The sequence below is a fragment of the Acomys minous genome (assembly GCF_964271855.1).
Source record: "Acomys minous genome assembly, chromosome: 2".
In the NCBI taxonomy this organism is placed as follows: Eukaryota; Metazoa; Chordata; class Mammalia; order Rodentia; family Muridae; genus Acomys; species Acomys minous.
In genome coordinates, this window is record NC_140484.1 from 139,327,293 (window position 1) to 139,347,595 (window position 20,303).

A 20,303-nucleotide genomic window follows, 5' to 3' on the forward strand; every position below is an offset into this window, starting at 1 on the left:
TGGCTTTACCAGCAACTGCTTGGTTTACTGTGACAATTAAAACCATCCCCAACCAAGCTTCAGCAGATTCCTCAGGTCTACTCTGTGCTCTTCTTCCTTTGCACATCCCTCTTGCTACCTCTGGGAATCCTACCTCTGTCTTCAAGTGTTAGAATTACAGGCACGCCACCATACACACACACCTGGTCCTGGGGATCCACTCTCCAGGCCTCACACCTCCACGGCAAATGGTTTATACACTGTACCATTTCCTTGCTGCTCTTACCATCTCTTAATGAGAAGGGACTTTCACAAACCACAGTATTTGGCTGAAATTTTTAAACTTATTTTTTGTTTCACTGTATACTTATTTTAAAAGTTACCTTCCATGTATGTCAAATAATACTTTTTTTTCACCTTAAGAAACATGTTTTTCTTTTCTTTTCTTTTTTGGTTTTTCAAGACAAGGTTTCTCTGTGTAGCCCTAGCTGTCCTGGACTCTCTTTGTAGATCAGGCTGGCCTCGAACCCACAGTGATCTGCCTGCCTCTGCCTCCTGAATGTTGGGATCACAGGCATGCACCACCAAGCCTGGCTGTTTTTCTTTTCTTTTCTTTTCTTTTTTTAAAATAAATGTAATTATTTAGAAATAGAGAGTATGGTGATTTAAATGTTGGGTAAGTAATAGCCCAAGTATTAAGAGGCTTTGGTGACCCTAAAAAGATTGTAAACAATGAATTCATCCTAAGAAATACTATCCAGTCGTTTCTCTTTTGGTCATGATGATCTCAAATCAAATCTCTCCTTAAGTAAACCATGCCTTTGTCACTGCCATGAGGAACAAAGTGTGGTCCATGCAAGGTTGTACTCCCAAGCCTAGGGGAGATAAAGGCCATGCAACATCTTTGGGTCTCTGTAAGGCATTCCCTTGGAGATCCTGAGCCACCTCCTAAGGGTTGTAACTACCCGGCAGCTGCAAGAGGTACAGCATGGAGCAATGGCAAGAGTAGGGACAAGAAAACTCTCAAGAATGAGCGAGCAAAATAAGGATGCCAACTGCTTGGGCTTCCCAGGCCACAAGCACACAGGTAAGTGAGCGAGCCGTCAGGTGATCGGCTCCAGCCTCCATCTGACTAAACTACACATGACCCCAGGCGAGAGGCCCAGAATCATAAGAGACAACTGACACTTCAGCCACTATATTTCAGGGTGCAAGCTGGTCAGTAGGAAAATGGCAGATCCCCAAGACCTACATTGCCTCCCATCTTGACCTTCCCCACTTCCCTGTTAAGTACAGCAAACTGCGCCAATCCTGTCCTCCTGCAGACACACGTTCCTGTCGCTACTACCTAATACTCAAAGCACAACATGAATCTGAATCCTTGCAATGGCTAACAGACCCCACCACAGGATGCTGGCCTCCCTCTGCCTCATCCAGCAAGTTGAGTTCCCTCAGACTGCAGCTGTCTGTGTGCGATTGCACTGCAAAGGCCTGGTGTGCGCCCATCTGAATACTTTCCCCATCTTCCTTTCTTAGCCCACCTCCACTAATGTTTCTGCCTAAACTCCTGGCTGACAGAACAGAAACCATGCTAGCTCACTCCTGCTCTACTCAACTCTCCTAAACCCTAATGACTAACTCTAAGGTTTGATTTGCACTCTGATCCTTGAAGGAGGTGTTTTTTCCTGGGTTTAGGACCCTAGGATCAGCAACTCTAGGCTGGCCCTGAACTAAAAGCTGCCTTTAAAGTACAGTTAAGGTAAATCTGTTAAGTTTAGTATCTTGGACAGACAGAAGTGAATCCTCAATAAACAGCATCCTTCCTTCTCTTCAAAATCTCCCTTGACTCTGTCATCTGTGTGTGTTTGCATGTTCATGTATGCATGCATAGGCCGGAGGTCTTGTTCCAAAAAGGCCATATTCTCTCTCTCTCTCTCTCTCTCTCTCTCTCTCTCTCTCTCTCTCTCTCTCTCTCTCTCTCTCTCTCTCTTCTTTTTGTAGACCAGGCTGGCCTCAAACTTGCAGCAATCCACCTGCCTCTGCCTCCAAAGTGCTGGGATTAAAGACGTGCACCACCACGCCTGGCCCCATTCACCTTTTTTTTAATCTCTCACTCTCATTGGCCTGGAGTTCAGTAGTCCGCTGGCCAGTGAGTCTCAAAGAGCTGCCTGACTCTACCTCCCCATCATTTCAGCATTTGGACTACAAACATCTGCAACCATGCCTAGTTTTCTACATGTGTGGTAAGAACTAGCTCTTTACCCTCTTCCACCCCCCCCCCTTTCTTTCTTTCTAGACAACTCAGGTTGGCTCTTAGTCTTGTGACCCTCCCCCTGACTGTGACTCTGCCTCCTAAGTACTAGGATTACATCCTTGGGCCATAACACTCAGCTCTTTATTGGTCCCTGAAGAAGACACATTTACTCACGTTTTATTGTTGCTCCCATGATAAAGCCACGCCCTTTCTGGGACTTTGGCCCACTTACTCTGCCACTATGTCACTGATGTCAAAACCCACCAATGGGCTACCTCAGCCAGAATGAGATCATTCAACCACATCTGAATTAAGAGAGAAGCTTTGTATCACAGTATCTAGGTCTGCAAACATTCATATAGCTGCACTCTAGGTTTACGAAGATGGCAGATGTGATTATCCTCAAACACAGAGAAAAGAAACATGGCAGCACCGTATCCAGGACAACAGAAAATAAGCAGGCTCCAGAACTGGGGAGACTTGTGAACTGTAGTTGTCAACCTGCCGTCTTCACTAATTGGGTTGGAAGTGTTCCTTTGTTAAGTGTTGCGAAAATGTTTTTAATGGCTACGGTACATCATAAATAGATACTATGAGTTTACCAGTTTTATGAAAAGAATCACTTTAACAGTAGAAAGGAGGAAAAAATACCACCAACATATATATCCCAGATCTGATATATGTGTGTAAATTCATAACAAATCTGTAAGGAACCAACTAGAAAAGTGAGCAACATATCTAAGCATAAAATTCACAGAAGAATAAAAGCAACTGAGACAGTAAATATAAAAAGTGCTCAGTTGTGCTAATAATGACAGAAATCTAAACAAAGCATCAAAAAAAGTTCCCTTTTCAGAGGTTAGAAAGATGGCTCGGTAGCCAAGAGCTCTGGCGCCTTCTTCCGGACCCCACTGGTACTTCATTCACATGCACATGCACATACACATAATAAAAAAAGAAGTCACTTTCAAAAGAGAAATACTTTTTTTACCCATCATATTGGCAAAGACTGAAAACTGGCTAATACCACATTGGCAAAGGTGTGGTGGAAACAGGTGTCTTCCTAAACTACTCGTGAGAATCAAGCTGGTAAGCTTCTTTGGAAAGCAGCTTGGAAACATTTATTAGCCTTTTTTTAATAAGCATACCTTTGACCAGCAAACCTTTCCTTCTAGGAATTTTGCCTAAGAGAACATGAATATTAGAACACATGGGCAAAGACAGATGAGTGCTCTCCACAGGAGTGTCTAGAACAGGGGACACTGGTAACGACCCAAAGGGCAATTCTTAGTAAAGTACTCAGGTAAACGATGAGAGTCCATCAGAGAAGGCACAACGCCGCTGTCAGCAGGAATGTACTAACATAGGAAAACATTCCTGGTAAAGTATAAGACAGACATTTTTTAGTAGAGGGTAAGATTTTCTTGTGGTAAAACACATCATTCAAAATGTTCAATTACTCATTAATTGTACAATTCAGTGGCATCACATCACATCACAAAGCTGTACAAACATCAGCACTATTTCCCCAGAAACATCCAACACCAAGTGTTAATGTCCTGTTTGTACCTCTCTGAAAACTCCAGAAGAGTAAATTGTTTCTGTCTATTAATTTGTCATGCCATTTGCTGGTGTTATGCTATGTAAACAGAATCACTAAAAAACAAGAGCCTGTCTTTAAGTCTTCAAATTATATATATATATTGAAGGGAAGGGAGGACTGGAGAATGGAAGAGCAACCAGAGAAGGCTTTGGGACACACAGATGGCAAAGAGAGGGGGGCGGCTTTATGCCTTGTCTCACCTGAAGCCTCTGGTGTTGGAACATGAATGTGAAGGCACCCGGAGCCATGCTGCTTCAGAGAAACTCTCCCAAGTAAAAAATCTGACCTCTGTGGAAACACCCCAAGGACTGGGTATGTGAAATTCTCTCTGCCCAGGTGTTCTCAATTTTTCAACTGCCAACTGTGGACTTTGCCCTTGAAATTCAACTCCTGGGCTGAAGAGATAATCTCCCTGTGTAAACTTGGCTAATAAACAGAGCACACTCACGCACAGCCTGCTTGCAGCACCTGAGCCAGCCCAGCCAACCAGAGGGCTGTGCTCAAGGGCAAGCAAGACGCTTTTCCTGACAGAGATGGTCTAATGAAATAAAGGGCACAGGATGGGCATGTTCCAAAAATCAGACACCAGCAATTTAGAGACAAGGACACCACCTGAAGCCTCATCTGGAGGTGATTTAGATACCATGAGAAAAGTGAGTAGAAGGGCACAGACCTTTACCCATCTCTGTTGGTATTACAGTGTGAACTAGCCAAGAACTTCTGAAAGATATACTTGTAACCATGAAATTCTAAGTTAGTCAAAGAGAGTAAGCCAATTAGCATCCTGCCTCAAAGCCTTACTGCATTTCAACCACAAACCTCTTAAACACTGCTTCTCAGAGTGAGGTTCAAAAACTGCCACTACCATCATCGGCATGACCATGCATGACATCACCACCACACACTAAACTACCAATACCATACACACCACCACTACATATCAGCACCACCACCACATACACCCCCACAACCACCATCACCACCAACACCAATACAATACACAAGACCACCACACATCACCACCCCACCACACACACCACCACCACCATGACCACATACCACAACATAGACCACCACCACAACCACATACACCACTGCACACATCGCTACCACATACATCACCATCATCCCACACCATCCAACCACACACCACATCACCGCATACATTACCGCACACATCGCCACCAACTACGGCAGGCATATCTATAAACTTGCCAAAAACACAAGCTCTCATCCCTACTTTGTCCTTACTGAACTTGAAATGAGTTCTCTGGGTGAGTTTGGTGTATGTTCGAGTCTCAAAAGCACCAATCTCGGGCTCCTAAAAGCTCTGCAAGGGGAGGTCAGACTCTGCCCCCGGACTTCTTGACTTTCTACCACTCTAAGTCAATTTTGAAGGACAGGAAGATTGCCTATCCATGGTAACACACTCAGTTAGATGGGCGAGATTCCTGTCCCTTCAGTTGTGTCTTCTACATGGCCTCACAGGCCGCTGTTCCACACACTGATTCCAGTGATGCTCTTTGCTGCTTTCGAGCAGTGACTCCCTGGCTCCTGCTGGTCCAGCTTTTCAGGTTCTCACCAAAGCCCATCTTCCCAGCCTCATCCCAGAACTCATCTGTACAGCTCTGCTAAAGGCAGATAAGTATTAAAGTTTTGTCCAGTGAACTGGTGTCCGACACAAGCCACGTATCTGCCCACTAGAAGCAAGAGCATCAGATAGGGATGGGACGCGGGAAGGTAGAGCTCATGGTTCAGAAAAGAAACTCCTCTGGGTCTCAGAAACCTATGCTTACCTGAAACTCACTCTCACCCTGATCTGCCCCACACACACTGTTCCATTCCAGCATTGCCAGCTAGGAGGAACATGGATCACATGAACTCCATGGAGTAAGGGCTCACAAGCACCCCACACACCTTCATGTCTGAACCCTGCACCTCAAGTCAGGCAGGTTCAGTACCTACAAATTGAATGTAGTCAATTTGTAGTTTAATTTCTAAGAAATCAAAGTTGTGAACTGATAGATTACTCTCTTAAACATTTCCTGAAGATACCTGTAAACTACAAAATAAACGTTTATTTATTGCAACTACTAGTTTACTGATTATTTTTTCCAAAAAAACAAATTGCATCTTTTTACTATAAAACTCAAAAAGTCATAACAGAAATAATGTGAGGGAGCCATATGGCAGAACTCATAAGTTGGGTATGGTGGTGTATGCCTGTACTCCCAGGACTCTAGAAGAAGCAAGAGCAGATAGACGTTCAAGGTCATCATCAGCTAAACAGCAAGTATGAGACCGAGAAAGGAGCAAGGGAGGGTAGACAGGTGGTCAGGAGAGATAGGCTGATGGATAAAAGTGTATACTACTCTTGCAGAAGATTCAACTTCTGTTCCCACAACCTAAACTGACAACTGTCAACTCCAGCTCCAGGGAATCTGACGCCCTCTTCTGGTCTCCACTGGCACCTACACTCAGATGTACATACCCGCTGCCCCCAATATTTTGTTTTGGTTTGGTTCTTGAAACAGGATTTCTCTGTGTAACAGACCCCTGGCTGTCCTGGAACTTGCTTTGTAGACCAGGCTGGCCTCAAACTCACACAGATCCACCTGCCTTTGCCTCCCAAGTGCTGAGATTAAAGGCGTGTACCACCACAACCCACTAAAAATTTAAATATTTTTAAAAATGGAGGGTGGAGAAGGTAACTCAGGAGGTTATTTGTGTTCCAGTCTTGCCACACATCCCGACCTCCTGCCCCATTTTTTATTCTAATTGATAGTCTTGGTAGTTGAGATGTAATCATTTCAGAGAGAGTTGAAAATACTCTATTGAGCTCCATAAACATCCAAAACTTATTCTAGTTCTCAATGGATTGAAAGGAGATCAAGAGATCATAGTCATCAACAAAATGAAACAACTCTGAGCAGGGCATTCGTTGATGTTTCAGGTAACTGAGAGGAACCACATTTTTGGCATGGCAATCAGAACAGGGCGTGGAGAGAGCACATGCTTCGGTTTACATGGCCTTAGATCCAGAGTTTAAGCAAGGTGGTGGCTCCGAGTTCCTGAAGACAGCAGGATATCAACAAACTCACTCAAATATTATCACGAGGGTTTACTAAAATGTTGAATAAAATTGCAAATAAAAGTGCCTGGTATAGTAACACGTCTCCTAATGAAATAACACAAACCTAAAATCTGCTGGTCCCAGAATGTGTCCACTCTACTCCTGCTAACTGAGCCTGTGTGCCATCTCTACTCCAGACCACTTCTGCCGTCATCACTCTTCTCTTGACTCTTCCTCTTCTTCAGATTTCATGCTGCTCTCAGCCAGCCATCTCTGTCAAATTGCTACACCTCACTCCAAAGCAGGTGACGGACCTAGAATGTGTCCCTCTCATTGAGTTTTCAAGGCCCTGACAACGGCAATTAAGCTTAATCTCAACTGGCCTCAACTACCATCTTACAGTCTGAATCACTTGCTCCTGAACTCCGACCGTGTTTACTGGGCACATCAAGGTCTCTCCACCTCCGGGCTTTGTCTTCTCTGTTTCCCACCTCAGGAAGGCACTTCCCCAAGTCTGCATAGTCCCGGCTTCTCCTGAGCTTGGAGAGCACAGCTTGGACATCATTCTGTGAGAGGTCTTTTCTAACCTCTCCAGCCCATCCCTCACATCCCCACTCTCTCCTTTGTAGCATCGCTACCTTTATCGGATCATGTATTGGTCTGTTTACTTCTTTACTCAACCCTCTCTACAATAAGTTCCATGAAAAAGACTTTGCTATCTCTTATGTTTACATCCCTAACATATAGTAGAGTAGTAGTCTGAACAAAATGGATACTCAGTAAATATTTATTAAGGCTGGAAAGGGGGATTTAGTCGGTAAAACACGTACCATACAAGTATGAATTCAAATGCCCAGAAACTGTGTAAAAAAAGTCAGACGTGGTAGTACGCACCTGTAATCCAACTGTTCCTTATATCAAGACCGGAGGTGGAAACAGGAGAATTCCACAAGATTCTGGCCCATTTAGCCTAGCATATGCAGGGGCAAACAGAAGATGCTGCCTTGCCTGGCCCCCACCCCACCCCCGTGTATCTGTCTCTCTGTCTCTGTCTCTCTCCTGCGCACGCAACACACACACACACACACACACACACACACACACACACACACACACACACTTAAACAGCTATTAAATGAATCAAATGTGGTGGCACATACCTACAGTCCCAGCACTGGGGAGACTCAGACAAGAGAATTCCAGGCCAGCCTTAGCTATAGATTAACACCTTGTGTCAAGTAAATACTCATTAGATAAACAAGCAAACAAACAAATAAATTCCATTTCTGAAATGTGAGGCAGAGGCACAGCTGCCCTCTTTTCTCTGTGAACAGGAGAGGCTGGCCCCTGAGGAAGAGATGGGCATGACATGATAAAAGGCTAAAGATCAAGCCTTGGGAAGCAGCAACAAATAAAGTCACTACAGCCCCCTGCTGAAAACATTAAATGCTGCTGAGGGCTCAGAACGTTGTTGTTCCTCCTCCTCCTCCTCCTCCTCCCCCTCCTCCTCCTCCTCCTCCCCCTCCTCCTCCTCCCCCTCCTCCTCCTCCTCCTCCTCCCCCTCCTCCTCCTCCTCCTCCTTCTTCTTCTCTTTCTTTTTTCTTTCCGAGACCGGATTTCTCTGTGTATTTTTGGCTGTCCTGGAACTCACTCTGTAGACCAGGCTGGCCTTGAACTCACAGTGATCCACCTGCCTCTGCCTCCTGAGTGCTGGGATTAAAGTCCAGGAGGTTTCTGAGAACTCTAGTCCCCAGGGTTTTCTGCCTTAAACTTCTTCCAGGGAGTCACACCGACTTCTAGCCGTAAGTCTTGCACATGAGAACAAGTCTAGCCAGCACTGCTGTTGAAAACGCACCAAGATTTGCCCGACAGTTGTGGGTTATGAGATAAAGGGTTGGGGTCGGGGGAAAGGAGAAAAACTTACAAATGAGAGTTAAATACAGCAAAAATTTCCAGGTTTTTTTTTTTTTTTTTTTGGTAACCCGATCCCTACCCACTTTGGCACTAATTCAGAATTAAGCAAACCCTTCTTCCCCGCTATGATCACAGCTGGCTCTCCCAGGAACTGTAAGACTAACTAACAGCTGGGCAGTAACAGCCCTGGGCAGCAATGAGTGCTCATACTTGGAGGGGACAACATTGCCCAGTCCACTTAGGTCTGAACCCATAGGAGAAATAACAGGCAGGGAAGGGGCGGGATGGGAAAAAGGCAAAGAAAATGAGGCTCTTTTACACTTTCTACCTAAAATTCAACGCTCGGAACACAGCAGCTGAGCTAGTCAAGCCAACGCTGGAAACCAAGGTCACAGCCACCGCCACATCATGTCAACTATTCTAAGTACTTCCCTGTCACTCTCGTGTATCCACTTCTCTACAGCCGCCAGAGTCACTCACATTCTTGAATTTCCCTTCTCTGTGTTCATTTTTCTCAAATATCAAAATCTGTATGCACATGGCTCTGACCTACTTGTCCCCAAACCATTGAGAACGAGTCCCATGTGTGGCTCCAACACCCCAGGGGCTTCATCTTTTAATTATTTCAGCAGAAGAAGGTAAGTCAGGAGTAGCTAGAAAACCAAATGGAGCGGGTCCTAAGGAGCCTGGTGTTAAATTTGAACCTTTCTGCCAGCAAGGAGTAGGGGGCACAGTCTTGGTGAGTATCAGAAGCTGAGGCCCTGAGGATACAACGGGCTCCCAGGCACTGAGCCTCGCCTCTGAGAGCCTTCAGAAGTGACTGCAGAGTATTTGGCCCTACTCTGCAAAGTCTGGCCTACGAGAGGAGGGGGATAAAAAAACACCACCTTAAATTGTAAGCAGTCTTACTGAAAGAGAGCATCTGTGAGGCACCACCCCTAGGATACCCGATTCTGCCTGAGATCAGCAGACCCATAAATTGGCACTGTTGAGATGACCCTTCCAGGAGTTATTTCAGCAGGAGATAACAACAAAGCTGAGAGCTTTGGTAGCACTCAAAGGAGATTTGAGGGACTTAAAACATACTGCTAGATTTGGCAGCAAACGGTCCTGTTTCTTACAGCTGGAAATCTCTTTATAATTACACTATAGATAAGGGGCTACTTTTTTTTTTTTTAGACATAGATTAGAACCTCCCTACCCAGATCTCCTACTCCTCTGGGAGTGGTCAGTGCTGGACAAGTGGCACCTGGGGATGGAATCGAGAAGTTTCTTGGGAAGGAAAAGTGTCAGGACTTGTCCTGAGGCCACTCACTGTCTCAGTTACAGGCACTTGCCCAGATGCCTAGATCTCACTGGCTTTGTCTCCACCCCCTTCTGGCTCCCATCAACCCTCCCACTTCCTAGCCCACTCCTTCATCTCAGGCTGTGCCATGTCCCCACTGCAGTGTCACACATATGCTAGCCCTCACAGAGGATCCGCTCAGCCCAGATAAGTCTTTGTTTTGGCCCGATTCCCACTCTGACTAATTTGTTTGTCTGGCTGGTTTGATTTGAAAAAGGGTCTTACCATATAGGCAGGCTAGCTTCAAACCCCTACTTCAGCCTCCCAAGTATTGAGATTACATGCCCCATCACCCACCATACCCTGCTTTGGTTTATATATTTCTCTTTTCTTAAGACAGGGTCTCACTGTGTAGCCCTGGCTGGCTTGGTATATGCCATATAGATAAGGCTGGTCCCAAACTCACGAGGTCTGCCTGCTTATGTCTCCCTAGTGATGGGACGAAAGGCTTACACCACCATACCAGACAAAGCAAAGTACAAGAGTTCTGATCTGTTGTTCATCAGAGGACTCTTAAAACTGCCTATGATGTAAAGGAAGGGCTATCACAAATGCCACAGATTAGCCACAAAAACTGCTTGGTTTGCAAGGGAGAAATAATGAATAGAAATGAATGAAAATAGCAAACATTTTGTTCAGCAACAAGGTAGGAAGTACTAGCTCCGCCTTTATATGTAGGCTTCACCACAACACTCAGAGAGTGTAGAAGGGCTGTGGGCAAGCTGGCAGCACAGGCGGCAGTAAGAGCCACATGTGTAGCTGAATCACCAGCTGCTTGGAATTCAGTCTGAATGGAGTCCAGGTTCCAAACGCCATTCTGGTTGTGTAGCTCTTTCTCTATCATGCTTTATCTTTGCCACCAACTGGTCAGACAGTCCTTCGGTCTAACCTGCACCAACTGGTCAGACAGTTCTTCGGTCTATCCTGCACCAACTGGTCAGACAGCCCTTCGGTCTATCCTGCACCAACTGGTCAGACAGTCCTTCGGTCTAACCTGCACCAACTGGTCAGACAGTCCTTCGGTCTAACCTGCACCAACTGGTCAGACAGCCCTTCGGTCTATCCTGCACCAACTAGTCAGACAGTCCTTCGGTCTATCCTGCACCAACTGGTCAGACAGTCCTTCAGTCTATCCTGCACCAACTGATCAGACAGTCCTTCAGACTATCCTGCAGCTTCTCCTTTTTCCAGAAGAGATGGCAGCATTTATTCAATCTTCAGAGCAAATCAAAAGTCAGTGCCCTAAACACCTACTAATGAAAACATTACCAGCAGCACCAAGTGAACTCCGCCTTTCTGACTAACTGTTAGGCTCCCAGCCTACTCCTGTAGTTGCTGCCAGCAACAACGCACCTTTTGCACCTTAGAACAAGTTCTCATCTCCAAGTTTTGGGAACTAAGTAAAAATGTTTCCAAAAATCTAGTTGATGGCCTTAAAAGTTATTCCAATACTTTAAAAGTACAAACTATACATAGGTTGGCCATTTGGAGAAATAAAATGTATACTTAATTCCAGAGAACTTCAGAGAACTTAACTGGGAAGTCAGCATTGGCAAGTGACAAGTCAAAATGTCAGTGAGAACTCTTAATCCATCTCTTCTGTTTTCTAGAAGAGGAAACTGAGAGGCACCAGCCAGACAGGGCCAAAACTAAAACTCAGAGATGCCAACTACCTGGCCAGTGCATTCTCCTGCCGTGTGTCAGCACAAATGATCGTAAGGAGAGGTTACAGCTGACATTTATTGGCAGCATGTGTGATGCCAGAAATGTAAATCTTTTTCCCCCCTCCCGGAGACAGGGTTTTTCTCTGTGCAGCCTTGGCTGTCCTGGCCTCATTTTGTAGACCAGGCTGGCCTTGAACTCTCAGAGAGCTTCCTGCCTCTGCCTCCTGAGTGCAGGGATTACCTTGTGACAAGAGCACAGGGCAGGGGCTGAAGGGTGACTCAACAGTTAAGAGGGCTTGCTGCTCCAGCAGAAGGCCTGAATTTGGTTCCAAGAACCCATATTAGACAACTCAGAGAAAAATCAATGCCCTCTTCTCACTTCTGGGGGCACCTGTACTCAAATGTGTTTGTGTTTGTGTATGTGTGTTTGTGTGTGTGTGTGTGTGTGTGTGTATGTGTGTGTGTGTGTGTGTGTGTGTATGTGTGTGTGTGTGAGAGAGAGAGAGAGATATTCAAAGAAAGGGCCTGGAATAAGGCAGAGTGATAAAGCAAGACACCCAAATCTCTTTCTCTGGCCTTCACATAGAATGTATATGCGCGCGCACATGCGCGCGCACGCACACACACACACACACACACACACACACGCATGACTTGAGATATGGCTCAGTTTACAGAGTGCTTGCCTAACTGCAATGCATGAAGCCCTGAGTTTGATCCCTAGCACCAAATAAAACCAGTCACGGCGGTGTACGCCTGTAATTCTAGCACTCTGGATGTAAATGCAGGAAGATCACAAAATCAAGGTTAACTTTGGCTACATAGTGAGTTCAAGGCCAACCCAGACTACAAGACACTATGACTCAAACAAACAAGCAAAAGTAACAACAAATGTCAGAACGTCATGAGGTAGGCTGTGTTGCAAGACACAGGTAAGTACACAAAAATTTAGTTCCTTCAATAAATCTAGGAGTCTAAAATGGCTGACTTCTTGGTATTTTTTCCCCAATGTTCCTTTTCCTATACCCCCGCCTTACCACTCAATAATTGTAAAGAAGCTTCATAAGAGGTGGGGAAGCCAGGCTTCCTCTTGTCTGCTGCCCTCTCCTTGGCTCGGACCCAAGAGAAGCACCCTCTTCCCTTTCTCCAGCCTGTGAGTTCCAGATGGTTCCAAAGCCGCAACTTCAGGCTAGTGCTTCTCCCTCCATCACACTAGCAGAAGCTCCCATTGTAGGAAGAGATGCCATGGGGAGGAAATCAGGACAATACAACATAAGCATCAACGTAAGTCCCACAACTCACACCATTTTGGATCGTCCCCAGCTCTGTCCCACATCTGTGCTCCCTGACTTAGTGGGTAACCCAAGCAAGAAGATGCGCCATCAGGCACCAGACACCTCTGAGCGCAGGAGCAAGTGAACAAGACCCTGAAGTCAGGTGCTTGCTAGGACGTGTGGAAGGCAGGCTAGCCTTCTGACTATATATGGACTCCAGAGGAAATCAAGGAAAACCTCAGGGCCTCTGCCTGGGCTGGCCAGTAGAAAGAAAGAGGCAGTAAACAGTTCTAGAAAAATTATTCCTGCATAACAAGCAGGAAAGATTCCACCAGAGCTGCTTTAAGACAGAACCACATGCTGAGCAACACACACACACAGACACACAGTTATATGTCACATATCATATATTTACATAGCGTAACATGCATATTAAGGCCTCCTGGTGGCTCTAAGGGGATGCTGCCTTGCCTCCTCTGGCCTCAGAAATGTGTTGCCTTTGCTTAGCTCCCTTTCTCTTAACTCACCGCTGAGAACTTTCTTCTCAGCCCCCTTATCCAGATTTTCTCTCCTGTTGCTTCTAGAACTTTCTCCCATAACCCCCAGTTTAATCTCCCATTTTCATATTCATATAGCCCTCACACACTGCGTTGATTCCCACAGACAATCTTTAATTCACAGACAAACCTTCAACCACAGCAGGCCTGACAGGAGAAGAAACTGAAATGGTTTCAAAACAAGCCCACAGAAACAGGTGCATCTTGGCTGAAGCAGCTTCATACCTAATGGCATGTAATTCGCCCTTTTACAGAGACAGTCTCAGAGAAGCTCAAATATTCAGCCACTGTAATCATTCCAACAGACCCCACAACAGTGTATTCATTATGTCAGAGCGGAAAAAGGATGGAGCTGCGGAGGGAACATTGGAGAAACTCTTCAATAAAGGAATCTAGACTCACTGAACACCTCCCTCTCCTCTCAAAAACAAATAAACAAACCACAGACATTTTCTAGGACCCCAGGCTAAAAACAGACTCCAGCATTAGAATGACAACATACTCCCCTAAGACAGACACAACTACTTACTCAAACAGAGGGTCACTGTGCCTCCCCTCTAGCAGAGAGAGATTCCCCTCTCTCCCTTCCTTTAACAGAAAGTCACATTAATGCAAGTTTTCCCACAGGCTTTGAAGAGAAATCTGCCTATTGTATTATGCCAGATGGCCAGTATTTTGGGTTTGTTTTTTTTTTTTCCCCCTTCGTGCCCTCTGAGCCATGGTCCCTCTAACTCAAAGAACTCAATTATCTGCAGCTTCCTCCCCCAGCCCCCAAGTCAACACTGAGGCACGGAAGAGAGCTGAGGCAGGCTTTAAGGGGCTGGCCTGGCCTCCGGGGGCCTCAGAAGTATGCTGCCTTTGCTTGGCTGCCTTAGCAAACTCTCTTGGACCCAACAGTGGAAATCTAGAGTTGCTAGGATGACGACAGACAATAACCCATTTCCAGAAGCACAGGTTCTTAGGCCCACCTCCCTCCACCTGCCCAAAGTGGTTCTCAGTATCAGATGCAGTGGAAGACAGGGCACCCCTCACCTAGTCGCAGGTCACCAGTGAGGCCATGATACTTGGAAGCTGATTCCTCCTCAAAGCTGTTCTCCCAGGACAAGGGAGAGGGACAGGCCAGCAGAACTAAAGATGTCCTTGGCCTTGTTCTCCACAGATTTCCAAGTTTCAACTTCCTTGGGTGACTGATTATTCTTTTTAGAGATTAGGAGCCCAGAGGGAACGTGTACAGGAAGGGAGAGAGAGGGAGTGAGGACAGGAATGTTACTTTTTAATCCTTAAGGAACATAGAGGGATCCAACTTGTGACTCAGCTCTGGGAAGCTGAAGGGCTGGGGAGAAAGGAACAGCTGCAGTACAACCCAAGGTCTGCACAGCTTCTTCAGGCCTGAGAGGCCGCCGTGATGTGTCCAATCTAAACTGTTCACAACTCTCCTTCAGGCCTGACTGGCTGCAGTGACGTGAAATCACCTAGGAGAGCTGCATTGTTTGATTCAAGGAAGGGAGGGAGGGATGAAGGGTGGGAGCGACAGAGGGAGGGGGCAAGGGAGGAAAGAAGGGAAAAGAGAAAGAGAGACAGACAGAGAGAGAGACAGAGACAGAGAGAGAGAGAGAGAGAGAGAGAGAGAGAGAGAGAGAGAGAGAGAGAGAGAGAGCCTGTTCTCTCCAGATGCCACTCTAGGTCCCGTGGCTGGCAGGTCTTCCCCTGTCCTGGGAGGTTGTGGGTGGGGTACCCTAGCATGTCATACACCCTATAGCTTCACTGAGGACAGAAAACAGACCTAGGCTTTGAGTTTCTCCCTCCCCTGCTACCACTCCATTCCTTGGCACAATTCCAGGCCATATCAAGTATCTGCCCCTGGAATTCCCACTTCCTTGTTTTCTTTTAGGTTTCCCCCTTACAAGTTCTTCCAAAAGCTGCCTGGCTAAGAGGCTTCCAGGGCACTAACACTTCCTATTAGTTTTCGGCGACCTTTCAAACTGAGAAGGGAGGAGACGGCCCCCTCTGCCCACTCAAGACAATTTCCCCAGAGGAGCCCAGAAGAACCAGGGCCAGTCTTACAGGCATTAAAACATGTGATGCCACCAGTGCATAGAGCTGTGAATATTGGAAAAGAAAAAGATCTCTTGAGACTCCTCTACACTGAAACGCGAGCTGCGTAACCTACAGGATGCTTCGTCTCTAAAGTGTCTTCGAAGGATCACTGATGAGGTGCAATGTCTACAGCGAATATCATCCTATCTGATTTCCCAAGCCAAAGAAAGCACCGTTTGTTTCTTTGGGGGGGGGAGGTTTGAGACAGGGTTTCTCTGTGTAGCCCTGGCTGTCCTGGACTCACTTTGTAGACCATGCTGGCCTCGAACTCACAGCGATCCTCCTGCCTCCGCCTCCCAAGTGTGGGATTAAAGGCGGGCGCCACCACTGCCAGCTCGCACTATTTGTTTCTTTACACATCTCAAAGAAGACTTGCGAGGTTTATCTCATTTTGATTTGTAAATGTATCTGAGTAGAGGATGCTTTATAAATGAGGGAACCAGAAGAAAGAAGCAAAGTGACTTTCCAGAAGAGTCAGGCCATTCCTTAGGCTTCCTCCTCTATCATATCACATTATATAGATTTGTTTACAACTGCTTTCATGGGAACCACCCCCACTTGCTTCCTTTCAGCAGGACTAAGATAATAACTATTATCATTCTTTCCATCTCACAGCTAATAACCTGAAGCTTCTATCCGTCAAGGGACTTCCCAGCAAGCAGCGGCACCTCACAGAGAGCGCCCCTGGACTCAGACATTTCCTCCTCACAACTCTATCTTCAATCCCAACCCACAGGCCATATTGCCCCAAGCAAAGAATCCCTAGACTGTTGGAGGAGGAGGAATTAACTTTGAAAGTAGCTCCTCTGAGGTCCAAAGGCCGTGCAGTTCATACTGGCAGGCCCTCGCGCCCCAACGCTGGTGCATATAGCACATACTCAGGCTGCCAGAACCAGGGGTAGAGCCAGCGCTTGTCCTGGCAAGCTGACCCGAAGTTAATCAGAAGGTCCCCTTATTGTTTGCTAGGACACAAAAGGCACACTGTTCAGAAAGTTCAAGAAGGAAAAACCAAAGAGCCAGGAACAACAGCTGTTCCCTGGCCCCACTGAGAAACCCAAAGCTCCCATAAAATTCCCCAAGGCCAGGCTGGTGTAGAAGTAGCCTCCTGGAGAGAGGGGGTCCCTGCAAAGAGAGTTCCAGGGCTCTCATCCTCCCCTAAACATTACGAATGACCTGACTGCTTCATCATCTATAAAACTACTCTTCTGAGAGGGTTTCCTTTTGTAGGCTGCACTGAGTTCACACATAGCACTCCTCTCCTCGCCTACAGGGCAGAACAAGCTTTTTCTGAAGTTTAGGATAAGGCGCGCATGATGTAGACACCGTGTGCTCTGGGATTTGGTTAAAAGATGAAGGAAAAGGGATGACCAACACACACGCAGCCCCTCATGTTCCTAGCTCCTACCACTAAGACAGCCCTTGCAACATCTGGATAAGACAGAGCTTTGCAGGTCCCTAAAGCCCAAGAAAGTCCCTTCCACGACTCAAGGAAACCAGCGATGAACACTACTAGTAGGAAGGAGGCATTTCTATTTCTAAAGCTACTTCATAAAGAGCGAAAAGGCCACAGCTCAGATAGCACTGTGACAGTCCCTCGGTTCTCTTAACGCTCCAGAGGAACCTGGAACTCGGGGCAGGTGCCTCGCTGAGCTTCATTAGCTGGTCGGACTGTTGTTACAGGCCAAGCACAGCAGCATGGAGAGAAGAGGACACCACTAGGTAGAACCAACCAAGCTGCTCAAAAAGTTCCAAGAGAGAACTACAGCAGAGCGAGCGATGAGAACTCAGTTTCCTATAGAAGAGCCTTCCTGTGAAAATATCCGGCGGCTTTGTGCTAAGTAAATGCAGAGTAAAGCCTAAACATCTACGGTTCAGCCAGAGTGAGATTAGCTAGATTTGCAAAGTCAAGAAAACTGGCTGTTTCCGTCTCCTCCCGGAGCTAATAGAATCCAACTGTTGGATGGTGACATCACTCTCGACCCCAAACCCTGACTGAAAAGCACAGACACTGGCCTGCCACAAACAGCCTAGGACGCAAAACAAGCGGCTCAGAGGCGCCCTTACCTGGTAGTCCGGGCGATTTCTTGCCCCCTCCATTCTCCACAGAGGCTGGCTCAGCGGCAGTCGCTTGGGGAGCCCAGGGCCCCCAGACCCACTGGCTTAAGCTCCAGTACCTGCTGCGAACTTCCCACAGCTCCTTCCTCTGACCTTTCAAGACACTCCTTCCAGCCAAGTGAGCAGAGCTAGCGCAGCTAGCCAGCCAGGCTGGTTGTCATGGAGACCCTGTGCTCCCAGGCTGCACACAGGCTTGCTCTCACACAACTAGGCACTCTCCCTCAACCCCAAGCCCTGGGACCGGGACCGAGCTAGCACGCGCACGCAAATGCGTGCGCGCTCTTACCCACATTCTCTGAGTTCTAGATGGCCTTAAAACAGCACTGTCTTTTGATCGGCTTAGTTTATACATGCATTCCACTCCTCCTACCTCCCTTCCAGTCAACCAGGAGCCCAGGGCTGTTCCTGGGAACTTGCTGCAACAACCCAGGGGGGGTGAAGGGTGCAGACAGTGAATGGACTTGTTTCCCTCCCCTCTACTGTCTCAGTTTTTATAACTTGGAAGAATCCCTGCCAAGGGGGAGGGAGCTAGCTGAAGGCTGAGGGGGGTGGGGGGGGGAAGCAAGCTCTTCCTCTGGGTCCTACAGCAGTAGCCGAGTGAGGAGGGACCCTGATGCATGTTGCCTCGACTTGTTTGTTCGCTTGGGATTTTCCAGCAGCAATTGGGGCGGAAACACCACTCACATCCCAGAAGCTGGCCTGGACTGGTCTCTCGGGTTACCTTGTTGCCTGTTCAGGTCCTGGAGATGGCTTTAACCAGTACAGGCTCCCATGGTACTGGTGCCAGAGCCTAAGCAGTCTCCTGTCTTCCTGCAATGGAGAAGAAACAAACTAGATCAGGAGGAACCCCCGGCAAGTCTATAGCCATAGCCAGGGCATCACACTCAATGTAAACAGGGCTCCAGCGAGGAGCTGTACACCGGTCAGCATCATACCTAGGACACAGAAGGCCCTTTTAGTAGCCTCATGTACACTTTTGCTTGAACACTACTTAACACTCTCTTAGATGTACTGTTTTCTTTGCTCCTCTCAACTGTTTGAAACATACTGGTCAGATATAGGGTTGCTTCCATTTTACAGATAGGACCACTGAGGCTCAGAGAGGTCAGATACCTTCTCCATAGCTACATAACTAGTCAGGAAAAGAACTGAGAGTAGATATTAGCCAAGGGTCTCCTAATCCTATAGATTTTGCTATAAAGTACACTGAAGCATGATCTTAAAAAGCAGCTTATTTTCTGATAACCACAAGTGTAGGCTTCCAGGGGGAAATGGAGATTCTTTTGGTGTCCTGGTACAACAAATCTAATTGTCACCCTTCTAGCCCAAAGACTCAATGACAGATAGCATCTATGGCACGCAGAATAACTGCTGCAAATTGGAGAGAAAAATGCCAAGTACTACCTTACATCTCCCTAAAATAGTTACCGAAATCCTGGTTCACTTGTTATCACGCCCACAGAGTAGGTCTGAAAGTTAGGACTGGTGTTATTATACTAATTTAACACATTTTAAAGAATATCTATAGTAGAGTTAAATTACTTGCTCTCATGTACTGAACCAGGAAATAACAGATCCAAAAACGGTGCCCAAGCCTTTCAGCTCTCCAGCATACATTAAACAGAGCGGTTGCCAAGAACACCGGAGCAGAATCACAAGACCTTGGCAGTGTCTGACCTCGTCACCAGCTGGCCACCTGCCTCCTGGCCTTCCAGTTTCTACCCATATTTCACCCTTTGGGTGGGGGAGGGGTGAGGTGCAGGGTGGGGGAGTGTCAAGATGTTATTCACCAGAAATACCTCAAATTAGGCACTCAGCTAAGAATGTCTCTGATCCCCCCCCCGAAATTGATGGCACCCCTCCTCCACCAGATAATAAATACATTTTTCAAGTCGATTATTTGGAATTGGTAAGAGGATTGAATGTGGGAAAGCAAGGAGGCTGATGAGGATGAAGACAGTGAAACTCAAGGAGGAGACATTTTCTAATGTTGCTCCTCAAAATAATGCTAGGGGGGTCCTGATGCTCATCCTGATGTGCATCCTGAGGCTCATCCTGATGCGCATCCTGAGGCTCATCCTGATGTGCATCCTGAGGCTCATCCTGATGTGCATCCTGAGGCTCATCCCTTGCAGAATTCCTTGTGATTTTGATTTGACTTTGGTATACTACAAAATCCTCAAAACCAGATTTTGGTTGACTTGAGTTTAAATCATAAACATATGCTGAAGTAAAGTGTAAGAAATACGTCACAAAACCCAAGAAGAAACATCAGGCTACTACAGATGCTAGTGGTCATGACCCCCAGCATCCCAAACCTACAAGAGAAGACAGTATCACTAAATCTCAGCTTCTCTTTCCTCTTATACACAGCAAGCGCTTACTTGTCCTTTTTCTGAACCCAAAGAGCACACATTTGCCTAGTCTC

The 20,303-nt window shown here is 46.7% G+C and overlaps 1 protein-coding gene across 7 annotated transcripts in view; it reads right to left on the bottom strand.

The window, feature by feature from the left end:
- Window positions 1-20,303, bottom strand: part of DENND2B (DENN domain containing 2B) — a 185,560-nt gene that overhangs the window by 86,698 nt on the left and 78,559 nt on the right. For 3 of the 7 annotated variants that reach the window (XM_084772510.1, XM_084772509.1, XM_084772512.1), the window contains exon 2: window positions 18,597-18,685. The exons of 2 other annotated variants lie outside the window; for them this stretch is intronic. Coding sequence is in view for 1 of the 5 variants with exons in the window: in XM_084772507.1 (XP_084628633.1) it covers window positions 18,560-18,561 (2 nt within the window). In the remaining 4 variants the exon portion in view is untranslated. Of the gene's footprint in view, window positions 1-17,824; window positions 18,325-18,559; window positions 18,686-20,303 lie in introns of those variants that run through there. 2 more of the 7 variants (XM_084772507.1, XM_084772508.1) reach the window with 2 other exon arrangements.